The following is an 11,864-nucleotide window of genomic DNA, read 5'->3' on the forward strand; positions in this document are numbered from 1 at the left end:
CTAGTGTCCTTAGTGCTAGCCCCGAGCCCGGCGACACCTGGACCGCCGCCCCCTTCACCTCGGCAGGTACCGCCGGGCTGGGAAGCGGAGCGGGGGCGGCGGTCCGGCCGGGCTTCCCCCTGCGGCGGCGGCCGCCCGCCGGTCGTGCCCGCCCCCGCCGTCGGGGCTGTGGGCTGGTTTCGCCGGGGCGGCAGGGGCCGAGGAGCAGAGCGGGGCGGGGGGCTCCCCGCGGCGGGGGGCCGCCGGCGGTGCACCCCGGGGGCTGGGCGGGCTGGCGGGGGCCTTTCCCCTCTGTAGCCGCTTGTGCCCTCCTTTCCTCGGGGCGAGGACGCTCCGGCAGGGCGATAGGATCCGAGGAGCCGAGGCAGTGCCGCGTCGCGCCCCCCCGGGCGCTCCCCGCCGCCGCCGGTCTCCCGGCCCTGTACCGACGCCGCGATGGACCCTTGCTCTTCGCTCTTCAGCTGCCTGTGAGTACCGGTAGCCCCGGCCTTCCCGTCCCGGGCCCGCAGTCCCCCGGTTCACACCTCTCTCCTGCTTTCTGTCTCCCCTTCCCAGGTTAATGCACTTGTTGGTCCTCTGCTTGCAAGCCCAGGTAAGTGCCCACTTGGCCGCCCGGCTTTGTTCGCCCCTCGGGGATGGGGGGTGTCCCGCGGCCGTCGCCGAGCGCCCCGGGCTCGGGAGGGAGGAGGAACAGTTTAAAACCCAGGAGACAAAAGTCGCCTGGCTGTAAAAAGCCGAGGCCGGGGAGGGAACCCACCGGGCTGCAAAATAAGGTGCAGAGGACTCGGACTGCGAGGCAGGGAGTACCCGGGGTTTCAAGGAGTTGTGTATGGTTATTTTTCAGTAGCTTTAGGTCCCGTCCCCGTGCCTCTAAATGGCACTGTGGATACTCCCTTTCCTCTTGTTCGAGGTTGTTTTCCTACACTGCTTCATCTAAAAAGTAAAGCAGCATTAAAAAGGGGGGAAAAAAAACCCGAACCACCACCACCAACAGAAAACCCCAACAATGCAAAAACCTTACTAAAATTGCAGGTTTTGATTCAACTTTAAATTGTCAGACTTTAGCATCACTGGTTTGTATCGCCAGAGACAGAAGTGTCATGAATAGATTAAACAGCCCAGGCAGAGCTTGTGCAACACCCGCATACCAGTAGGCACGCGTCGCTTGGAGCGGTGCATCTTCAAACCGAGGTGAAGCTCCCCTTCCCCTTGAGATCACAGGTGCAGAAGCTTTGTTTAAAATGCCATTTAAGCCCCTTTTTTTAAAAAAAATTTTTTAAATTTTCCTGGAAGCTTGGGGGAAAAAAAGAAGGAAAAAAAAAAAAAAAGAGTTTCCAGCTGAAAAGTGGAGGGAACGAAGCACTGGGAGTGTGCAGTTGTATAAAAACATAGCTGTAATATTTTGGAGTATGAGACGGAGACCAAATAGCAGCATGGCTAATGACCTCTCCTCCACATGGTACCCTCATCAGAGCCGGGGAGAGAATCCTGCTACATTATCCAAAAGCCGTCTATAGGAAACACACATGCACAGGCAGGAGCAGAGGGAGAGAGATGACATTGTCAAGGGGAGATATCTCTATAGAGCCTGCTTTGGGAGAGCAGCGGCTTTTGCTTTTATTGTGTTTTTTTTTTTTCTGTTGTTGTTGTTTAAGATGGGAGGAAATTTTCCCATTTGACGCGGGGGTGGAGAGGAGTAGTCCCAGCCTTCTGATGTTGAAAGGAGCTATCTCCTAACATTTGCTCAGAATACATCTTTATAAATGTCAGGGAGCAGCGAAACTTTCCAGACTTAAAAGAAGGATTTGAGACGAGGGGGGAAAAAAGACTTCTGTGCAAGCTTGCAGGCTGGGGCTGAGGGGGAGTAGGGTCTGGCTGCTTGTGAAAATCATTTAAAGCCTAGGAGCAGCAGTGTTGGGTCTGGAGAGGATGGGCTCAGCTGCAGCTCTGGGGCTAACGGGGTTGGTGTGTCAGGGCTGGGGCACCAGTGCCAGCATTAAACAGTTGGCTGCAGATGAGGGATGTGTTTGCACAGATAGCACGTTAGTATCCTCGGGTTATTATGCTGCTAAATACCTGGACTGGGGCATGGTATTCTTATACATAACAGCTCTACCTTCTCTGGAGACTCTTCATTTAAAGAGTTCAGTAAGTGGGGTGTTTGGAAGCAAATAAAGAGCCTGGGACCCAGAGGAAAGGCAGCTGTTGAAACTGATGGGGCAATGGGAGCAGTAGTATGTTCCTGCAAAGGCAAGAGAGGTGTGGGACAAATGTGTCAGTCCCTCAGCAGGGCAGCCCAGTGCCATCCTGTGTCCCCCACCCAGAGCCCCTCTAGCTCCCAGCCTTGATGCCCATCACAGGTACCCCAGTGCCAGCTGGGACCCACTAAGTCCACAGGAGGCCTCTGTGGTTAACGAGCCCTGTCATGCTCCCAAGTCTCCTTCAGCTTTCTGCTCAGGGCATGTCTGGAGCAGGCACAGCTCTGTAAAGAGCTCTGGTCACTGCATCCTGGAGCTTAATGCTGCTTCTCCTGCAGAGGCTTTGCTGGTGCAGGAGGTACGGCCGCGGTCCCGGCTCCGTGCCTCCTTGTAAAGCCCGGCTGGAGGCCGGTGATCTCGGCTCAGCCCATTCGCTCCTCTGAGGAGTAGAGATTATAATGGTGTGTTGTATATTTTTTAATTTCCTAAAGGTAACTGTTCAGTCCCCACCTAATTTTACACAGCATGTGAGGGAGCAGAGCCTGGTGACAGATCAGCTCAGCCGGCGGCTTGTCCGTACCTACCAGCTGTACAGCCGGACCAGCGGGAAACATGTGCAGATCTTGGACAACAAGAAAATCAATGCAATGGCAGAGGATGGGGATGTACACGGTAAGGATGCATGATGGGGGCAGGTGGGGTGGGGGGAGCCGGGGAGGTGTTTGCAGCCCGGCATGGCGATTGATGATTTCCATCCTGTTTGCTAGTCAGAAATCATTAAAATCGTTTGGCTTTCGGGGGCTTGTAAAGGGAGAACATAGGGGTCAGTGATCAGTGGCTGTGTGTTTCAAGGTGAGAGCAGGTTACCCGTGCTGAGGGAGGCGACTGGTGATTGCAGGATGGACTCTTCTCACTCTTTTTCATTCTCGGCTTGCACCTGATTTGAGGGCTTGGGGCTGTGGTGTGCTGAACAGCATCAGTCATTTCAGCACAGCTCTTTGCAGGGCTGGGTGTCTCTGAGACTTCCTTTTGGAAAAGAAATAGAAAGTTGAAAAAGAAAAGAGTGAGGAGGGGAGAGGGGTAAGGGTGGCTGTAGAAACCTTCCCTAAGCTAGAACTGTCCAAAGTGGCTTTTTCATTATTTACCCCACATCCCTCCCTTCTCAAAACACATCCCGAGTGGAGGGTCAGCGAGGCAGTTGGTTGCGGGTGAAGATACTGTGGCGTCTCCAGAGACAAAACTGGGTGGGGGGAGGGGGACTCTGTGAGCGTGAAAGTCTGCGCTAGACCTCAGCCCCTCTGCCACCAGCCCAGCCCTGGCACCCCATCCCCAAAACCTCCCCCCTGCCTCGAGCAGGGGGACTGATCCCTCTGCTGGAGACACCCGAAGCCCAAATACTTTGATCGCGTGTGCTGACACATCGGGATGGTCAAACGCCACGCAGGGGTCAGCGAGGCCACTGAGCCCCAGCACTGCCATGGGGCCAGCTGCGGGGGGCCTGATCCTGCACCCGGCTCAGGCAAGTGTCTGTATTCATGTGTGTTGTACACAGGAATCGCAACGGTTTTTCTTTGGTATTAGCTGCAGTTTCCCTTTCTTGCATTAGGAGATCAGCAGAAACACTTTCTTCCCTTCCCCTGCCCCTTTTCTTTTTCTTTTTTTTTTCCTCCCCCTCCTTTCTTCCTTTTACTTGGGCTGAAAATTTCACACTGGACATTAGTAGTGCAAGCAGAGCGCAGATTCCCTCTATGTGGTATTCCGGACATCCAGCATTAATCTTCCAAATGAATTATTCCCACTATAGAGTAGCTCTGGCTTGAAAGGGCATTAGCTAATTTCCCAAGCAAAAAATCCCATCTTGTTTTAGTCCTATAATGCCTGGATTTTAAAAGGCAGTTAGTGAATATTTAAATAATGACCAGGTTTAAATAAGGCCAGAAGGAGGGGACTGGTGGTGGCTTGAAAAACTCTATTAAAATGTAATAAAAATAGGTTAAGCATTTGAAGAGCTAAGGAGGAAAATGAAGAATGATGTAAACCAGAAAGAGAACAAGCAGTTTTTCAGATGTAAAGTTTTAAAAGAGTTGCAAGTCTGTAAATGTTAAAATAGAGGTTCAGGATTGTTCTATATGAATCTCTAGGGAGGCCCCCATGTCTGGAAGAACTATTAAAACGCTTCTTACTTTCACCTTTTTTAACATTTCCTGAATACTTTCTCCTCTTCGTAGTCCAGTTGGGGGATCAAGTGTGTCTCGCTGCATTTTTTCAGCATTTACGTAGCCACTTTCCCTTCAAAGTTTGAGCATGAAACATAATTTTACTGGGATAAATCTGTCACTTAAGTGAAAGAATAGAATTGGAAATGTTAAGCTCCCCCCCTCAAAAACGGGAGGGAAAAAAGGAAAGACCTCCCCCAAAATGTTATTTAGAAATTCGCTTTTGAAGCAAAGAGGCCCCCCATCTCCCAGCCCTTCTGCTTTTTTTACCTCATTTTTGGGAGTGGGCGTGTAAAAGGGGTTGATTTATCTTTGCAGATGACCCCTTTCCCCACACTGACGTTTTTACAGCTGACTTAACATTGAGTCCAGCATTTTCAGTTGTCTGTCTTAATCGTCAATATCTGATTGCCTTTTTTTTAATTCTAAGGGAAGGCGGGTGGCCGGTGCAGCCTGGCTTGTCCCTTCCCAGGCCACGTCTGCCACTGAGCAAACTGCTGTCAGCTGCAGCCCAGACTGAACCCCGCGAGTGGCCAGGGATGCCGGCACAGCTCCCTGCCCACTTGCCGTTTTTGTCTGTGCCTGAGATTTCCTGCTGGTCGGGCTGAGGTTTGCAGGGCTCGCTGATCACCTGGTCTTGGGGTGCAGTTCCCTGGGGACAGATTGTCCTCATCCTCTGCCGATGGCAGCTGGTGGGGCCAGAGCTGTGCACTGGCTGGGCTTACGTGGGGCGACGAACCTGGCCGGTGGCTGTAAATCAAGGGGGGGGAATAAAAAAAAAAAAAAAATGCTGAAAGGGAAGTGATGTGCATCTTTAAAGTGAGGGTTTTGTGCTTGCTGGGGCCGAGGCCTCCCCTGCTCCCTCCCTCCCTTGTCGGTCCCTCCCTCCCCACTCTTTCTTCTCTCAGAGGGGGAAAAAAATCAATTCTCCTCAAACCTTTTACTGCCTCAGAGATCAATTCCCTGTTCCTTTCCCCAATATAGATAAATAAGGGGTCCTTGCTTCAGCACTTTTTTTTACAGAGTGCTCAGGCTGCTGTGGCCAATTTGGGGATGCTGGGTGCATGCCAGGTGTTGGTGCCAGGGTGGCACAGCCTGGAGTTGGCTCTTCCTGATTTTCTTGTCTCTGAATCTGATCTGTACCTGGCTGGGGGTCTGTGGGCATGGGACAGTTTGAGAGTGAGATGCTGCAGGGTGATATTGGCAGGAGAGGGTGCAGTGAGGGGTGCCTGCCTGTGCATGAAGCCTGGCTTACCCACCAGCACCAGGAAATCTTGGGATGCCCTTTCCTGCTGCCAGCACTGCCTGCCCACTGTCTTGAACCTTGGTGCCACTGACCTCAGCAGTGCCCGTGATACAAAGGCTGTAGGATCAGGGCATTACAGAGGCAGAGAGGCAGCAGTTTACTCCTAGCCCTGAGTGTGGTTTAGGCTCATTTTAGCTTATGCATGTGACTGCATCCTTCTTTTGCCATTCAAAAGTATCCTCCTACAAAGCCACCCACTCCAGAGCCACATCAGCTGGGACTGGCTGCTGTGGGGGCTTGCCGGTGGCTGAGCCTCCTGGGGTATAGAGATGAGCAAGCCAGGGCAGACCACAGTCCTGAGGAACAGAGTAGACACTGTGAAGAGATTGGAGAGCAGGAATAAAGCATTGATGGGCTTATTCCCATAATAAGGCTATAGAATTGGAAGTCTTGCAGGCTGCACTCTAATTAGCTTGCCAAATTGCACGTAAGGTACTAGTGGCTGATGCTGGGCAAGAGGTGATAGTGGTGAGATGGGACAATTCTGTCTGGCTTTTCAGTGCCGTGGGGAAATCTTTGGTGCTTGGCACGGCACAGCACAGCTCTTTTGAGGTGCAAACAGGTAGCAACCATTCCCTTTGGGGCTTGCCTGGGGAGGCAAGCTGGCTCTGGGGGCAGCAGCTGCAGGGCCAGGCAGAAGGATGTCATGTCCCCATCCTCCCTCTTCCCTTGGGATAGATGGGCTTTGGGGCTCAGGTTCCCAGGCGGAGGCAGGGAGGGAAGGTGACAAGTCTATTTATAGGTGGCCCATCGACCCAGTGATTTGCATAGCTCCTTCGGAAGTCGATCGATGCCTCCATTATAAAACTGAGACCAAATCAATATGCCCTCTCGACTCATGCAAAGGTGAAAGGCATTAAAAGGATGGTCGTACCCTTCACGCCTCCCCTGCCAGCTGCAAAGTCACTGCTCCTCCTGCAGCCCTGGTCCAGCAGAGAGGCGTGGAGCCATGTCCCCTGGGCTGGGGACAGCTGGCAGTACAGCATGCACTTCCAGAGGGTGCCTGCCTGCAGGCTCACCCAGACCTGACTCAGTTTGCAAGGCAGCTGGCTTGTTCTCCACCAGCTGGGTTGACCCCTGCTTGCTGCCCTGCTTCCCTTCTGGGACATCTCTGTGGCACCTGAACCACTGAGCCCTGTGGAGCTGGGCAAGGCAGAGCTTTTCACTCTCTGGCATAGCTCAAGGTGACAAGAGGAACATGACCAAGGTGGCAGGGTAAAGGGGCTGAGGCTGGCTCTTGTGCCCCCATTTGAAGTGCTCTCTCTGACCCAGCTGCCTCCCTACCCAGCATGTGCCCACACTGCCCAGTGTCAGGTTTTACTGAGGTCTCCATCCTTGTGCCTGCCCCATCCCAGAGCCCCTGTGACTTTCCTCTCTCTTTCTTCCTGCGGCTCTCCCCAGCCAAGCTCATTGTGGAGACGGACACCTTTGGGAGCCGTGTACGCATCAAGGGGGCGGCCACTGGTTTCTACATCTGTATGAACAAGAAGGGGAAGCTGATTGGCAAGGTAGGGCACTGGGTTCAAGGGTGGGATGAAGGGCATGGGATGTGCTGTGGATGCTGACTGGGACTTGCTGGGATAGCAGCTCTTGTGGGGATGAGGGGACAGGATTGGAGTCCCAGGAGCTCAGCCAGTGTACCCCTTTGGAGGGGAGGGTGATGAGCCATCCTGCAGCCTGGGGGGCAGGAGGGAAAGGAGGGAGCAAGGAAGGCAGGTGGGTGCTGTGTGGGGCACATTCCTTGTATCTCCTCGAACAAATAGATGGATTGCTGGGCTATTCTCCCCGATTACATGGTACAAGTGCAAGGAATGTTAAGATGCTCTGTGGAGCTGGCCCCAAGGCTGGGCCCTGCAATGCACTCGTTAGTCATGCTCCCTCTGAGCTTTGACGCCCCCTCCCCAGGGGCAGAGGTGGCTGGACGTGCAAAATCCTGCTGGGACAGCGATTGTCTGGGAGGATTTTGTGTGGCAGCTGCCTGGGGCTGGCTGATGTGGGTCCCCTCCCTGGTCCCTGTGCTGCCTGTAATGGGGAGGAGCTCAGTCTCCAGCTGCCTCCATGCTCCCTGCCCTCTGCATTTGTGGGCCTCCTCCCCCCAGACCCCACACTGCCTTTTCAGTCCATTGATGCCCTTCCTGTATTAAACACCCAAGGGGCAATAGGATGGATGTGTGAATTGTCACTGAGGTACAGTTTTCTTACGGTTGTGCTGGCAGAGGAATCCAGCCTGGGTACAGATGGGAACAGGCAAAAATCTCCCTGTGGGTGCAGTGGAAGCAAAGGCTGGGACAAGCCATATTGGGGTTTGTAGCCTGGTGCTGTCATCACACCGGAGATGCAAGCTGCAGTGAGCTGCATCTGCCTGTGCTGCAACGCCTGCTTCCCCCAGCCTTTGTAATGAAAAGGAGATTTGGGGCAATTAGGGCCCATAGGAGAAGACGTGAGAAAAGCAAGCCCTTGACTGCTCACAAGCATCACAACCCTGCTGCCACCATAGCTGGTCTAGCTTGGGGTAGTGAGAAGAATCCCTCTGACCGAGCACCCATTGCTTAAATTCCCTGCTCTGTCCCCTCCTCAGAGCAATGGCAAAGGCAAGGACTGCGTCTTCACGGAGATCGTCCTGGAGAACAACTACACAGCGTTGCAGAATGCCAAGTACGAGGGCTGGTACATGGCCTTCACCCGCAAGGGCCGCCCGCGCAAGGGCTCCAAGACCCGGCAGCACCAACGGGAGGTGCATTTCATGAAGAGGCTTCCCAAGGGCCACCAGACCACTGAGCCTCACAGACGCTTTGAGTTCCTCAACTATCCCTTCAACCGGAGAAGTAAAAGGACTAGAAACTCCAACTCCAAGGCAGGCCCTTGATGCACCCTCCTCTGCCTGTCCTGCCTGCACCTCTCCCGGAGGACTCTCCTCCAAGCTTGGTGGACTATGTGTAGAGACTGTCCCATATGGATATTAAAGACGAAAAAAAAAAATGTGAGGGGGGAGGATTAAAAAAAAAAATACTTGTTCTAGTTGTTGATAATTTTGGGAGGTTTGTTTGGTTTTTACAAAAAAAAAAAAAGAGAAAAAAAGAAGAGAGGCTCTATTTTTGTACTCCAACGTTAAAAGAAATGAAATGTTCAAAGACTGGTGAAGGGAGAAGAGCCCTTCGCTTAGATATGTTCTAGTCTGTTTTTGGGGTCGTGTTTTGTTTCGTAATTTTTTTTTTTTTTTTTTTGTAGCTCTAGGGGAAAAGGAGAAAAAAAAATCAACATTTAAAACAAACAAGCAAAAAAAAAAAAATTCAAATCTGGGAGCGAAGTGCTACTTAAATGAACTGAATGAACGCTTACCAGAGAAGATGGAGAGGTCAGAAAATGAATAAGGAACGGGGGATTTATTTCAGAGGTGGCTTGAGGTCTCCCAGGTGTGTTTTGGAGCCTGGGTGATGTGTGTGGGCTGGCTGCAATGCCCAGGGTGAGAACCGCAGATCCTTTCCTTCCTTGGATGCACCTACTTCGGCTGAGTGAGGGCTGTGGGAAGCTGCTTGCATCCTTCCAAAAACACTGCTGGCTTCCCAACTTATTTTTCCTCAGGAGGGGACACGGGTGATGGACACCCCAGAGAAAGTCCTGAACTGACTTGGTACCTCTTACCCACGAGAGCATCTTTGGCATTTGTTTTTTCTGAACTACTAAGGTGAGGCAGTGGGTGATGGCTGCTGTGGAGCAGGCTGGTAACTCTTGTTGGTTTAGATTTTTTTTCCATGTGGAAAATGTGAACTTTTCATCAATTTCTTTTTCCTGTTTATATTTTTTTAATCAGCTGGAAGTTTTCATTTATAAAATTAAAAAAAGTTTACAATTTACTGTGGATCTATTTCAGGCTAGTTTTGTTGTAATATTCAGTCTGTAATTGACACTTCCATTGTCAGCTGTCTCTTCCAGGTTTGTTCTTTGAGAAATACCACTGTCCTTGTCCTCCTCAGAAAGGAAAGGTATTCTTTCAAAGTTTCTGTGTTGACAGAAGCCAAAATTTCTATTTAGAAAAAAGAAAAAACCTCAAAGGAAACATTAGATCTTTTGAGTGAACATCCCTAGCCAGCCCTGCTTTGCACATGCTGCCCTGGGTCTGTGCCTCTCTCTAAAGGGTTATAGCAATTATTCTTCACAGGGAGGGCAAACAAAGACACTGGATAGGAGCCAGAATCAGGGGTGACTTTTCATCCAATCTTTTTGATTGATTGTTTTTTGTTTCCTTGAGGATTTTTTTTTGTTGTTTTGGTTTGGTTGTGTACAAATTGAATATGAAATGACTGAAATATTTATTTAATATGTGCATTAAAAATTTGTATTAGTCTAATTGAGCCTGATGTTTTCCAGGGAGGGGCTGGGGCTGGAGAGGCAGGTTGGAGAGGGGCAAAGGAGGACAATGAGGTGCAGGGTAGGGTTGAGGCTGCTGCTTTGTGCAAGCCCCTTCCCAAGGGAGAAGGGGTGGGAAGAGGGAGGATGCCCCAAGATCTCGGTTCCATATGGGTCTTGTGGAAATTGTAGTTTTTGTTGTAGCGAATTCCATGTTTAACGGGCAGATGTCACCTTCTTGCCTTGTAGGGACAGGCCCATTGCAGGCTGAACCAGGGTGTAGGGCAGCAGAGCCTTGACCACTGATTTAAGCATGGGATGAGCCTTTCCAAGACAGAAAGCTGGTATCTCCTTCTCTTTGGGTGAACTTGGTGTCTGTGCAAAATGGGCTGTTGAGTCCCCTTCTTTGGTGGATATTCAGCTCTGCTGAGGTGCTGGGTTTTGTTTGTTGGAGCTGGCTGGAGGATTTGGATATGTGGTAGTCTCAGCTATGGAAAGATGGAAGAATAAAATTGTTAAATATGTTTTTAAAAGTTGCAGAAATATGAAGCCTCACAAGGTGAAAGTCTCAGAATCACCGGTGCCGGTCCTGCTGGCTTTGCCACCTTCATGGGATACCTGTGGCCCTGATTAACACTCAGGGTGTTGCTTGCCTGCAGAGTGGGAGGATGAACTATCCACTGGCTGATGCCACAGGCTGAACTGTAGTTAGAAGTTATCAGTTTCAAAGAGGGAAGACCAGGGGCTGAGTGCTCAGCCATGCTCTACATCTGAGCATTGCTGCTGTGTCATGGAGATCAGGGATGAGGCTTGGGCTCAGGACAGCATGAACAGCATTTGCTCAGATGTCCCAGGAGAGCTCCAGGGACTGCAGAAGCCCTGAAGCCGACAGCACTGGGGCAAGCCCATGTCCTGATCTCCAGACCATAGGAACTAAAAGTTAATGGCTCCTGGTCTTTCCCCAGGCAGAGATGGTGTTTGATAGTCCTTAATGGGTGTTTTTCTTTCATTAATTTGTCTAATTGCTTTTCCTAATAGCTTTGTGAACCTGGGTGAATTGGTGCAGTGTTGCTGCTCCAGGTAAGGGTAAGTAGAGGAGCAGGACTGGCTCCATGCTCCATCAGTGTCTCCAGCGACAGCAATGGCAGGGAAGGGCGTGGTGTGGGTGCTCAGCCTCTGGTAAGGCTGGTCCCCCCTCCCTGCCATCCTGGAATGCAGCTGACCCCTGGAGCAGGGACACCCGGTACCCTGGGGTGTGGGAACAGCACTGTGTCCTTATGCAGCTCTACCACACGCTGCCCCCAGCTGCCCCCATGGTTTGCTCTGCCACAACCCACCTTTGTGAAAAGCACCCACACCTGGCTCCTGGGAAGGCATCTCTGCTTTCCCAGCTCGTTTGGTCCCTGGTTAAGTAGTCCCTTTTCATTAAAAGGATTTTAGGTGGCCATGCTGCCTAGGAGCACTACAACTTGGGTTTTTTTTTTTATTACTTGAATTTGTCCAGCTTCAGTTTCTAGCTAGCAAGTGTTTTTTTGCCTTTGCTTGGAAGATTAAAGAGCCCAATACTAGTTAGTTAATAAGTGAATCAATTAATGGTTCCTCATACCCTGTCTCTGTACCGATACCACTTAGTCCCTGACATGATTGGAACAGCTCTTGCTCTTCCCACTGACCTGGTCCTCCAGCACTGGTAGCTGCCACCATCCATGCAGGGAGATGACAGTCCCTGGTGGTACTTGGTGTTTCTCCACGGATGCAAAAACCCTGTATACTGGCCAAAAGTACAGAGTCAATCAT

General features: G+C 51.3%; 1 protein-coding gene across 1 annotated transcript; it reads left to right on the top strand.

The window, feature by feature from the left end:
* Nucleotides 1-559: 559 nt before the first annotated feature.
* Nucleotides 560-9,996, top strand: FGF8 (fibroblast growth factor 8). Its single transcript, XM_065843743.2, has 4 exons — nucleotides 560-592; nucleotides 2,690-2,870; nucleotides 7,122-7,228; nucleotides 8,299-9,996. Exons 1-4 carry the CDS (start codon nucleotides 560-562, stop codon nucleotides 8,584-8,586), a joined length of 609 nt encoding a protein of 202 aa, XP_065699815.2. The 3' UTR covers nucleotides 8,587-9,996.
* The last annotated feature ends 1,868 nt before the right edge of the window (nucleotides 9,997-11,864 follow it).

This window comes from Patagioenas fasciata, chromosome 8 (genome assembly GCF_037038585.1).
Source record: "Patagioenas fasciata isolate bPatFas1 chromosome 8, bPatFas1.hap1, whole genome shotgun sequence".
Classification (NCBI taxonomy): Eukaryota; Metazoa; Chordata; class Aves; order Columbiformes; family Columbidae; genus Patagioenas; species Patagioenas fasciata.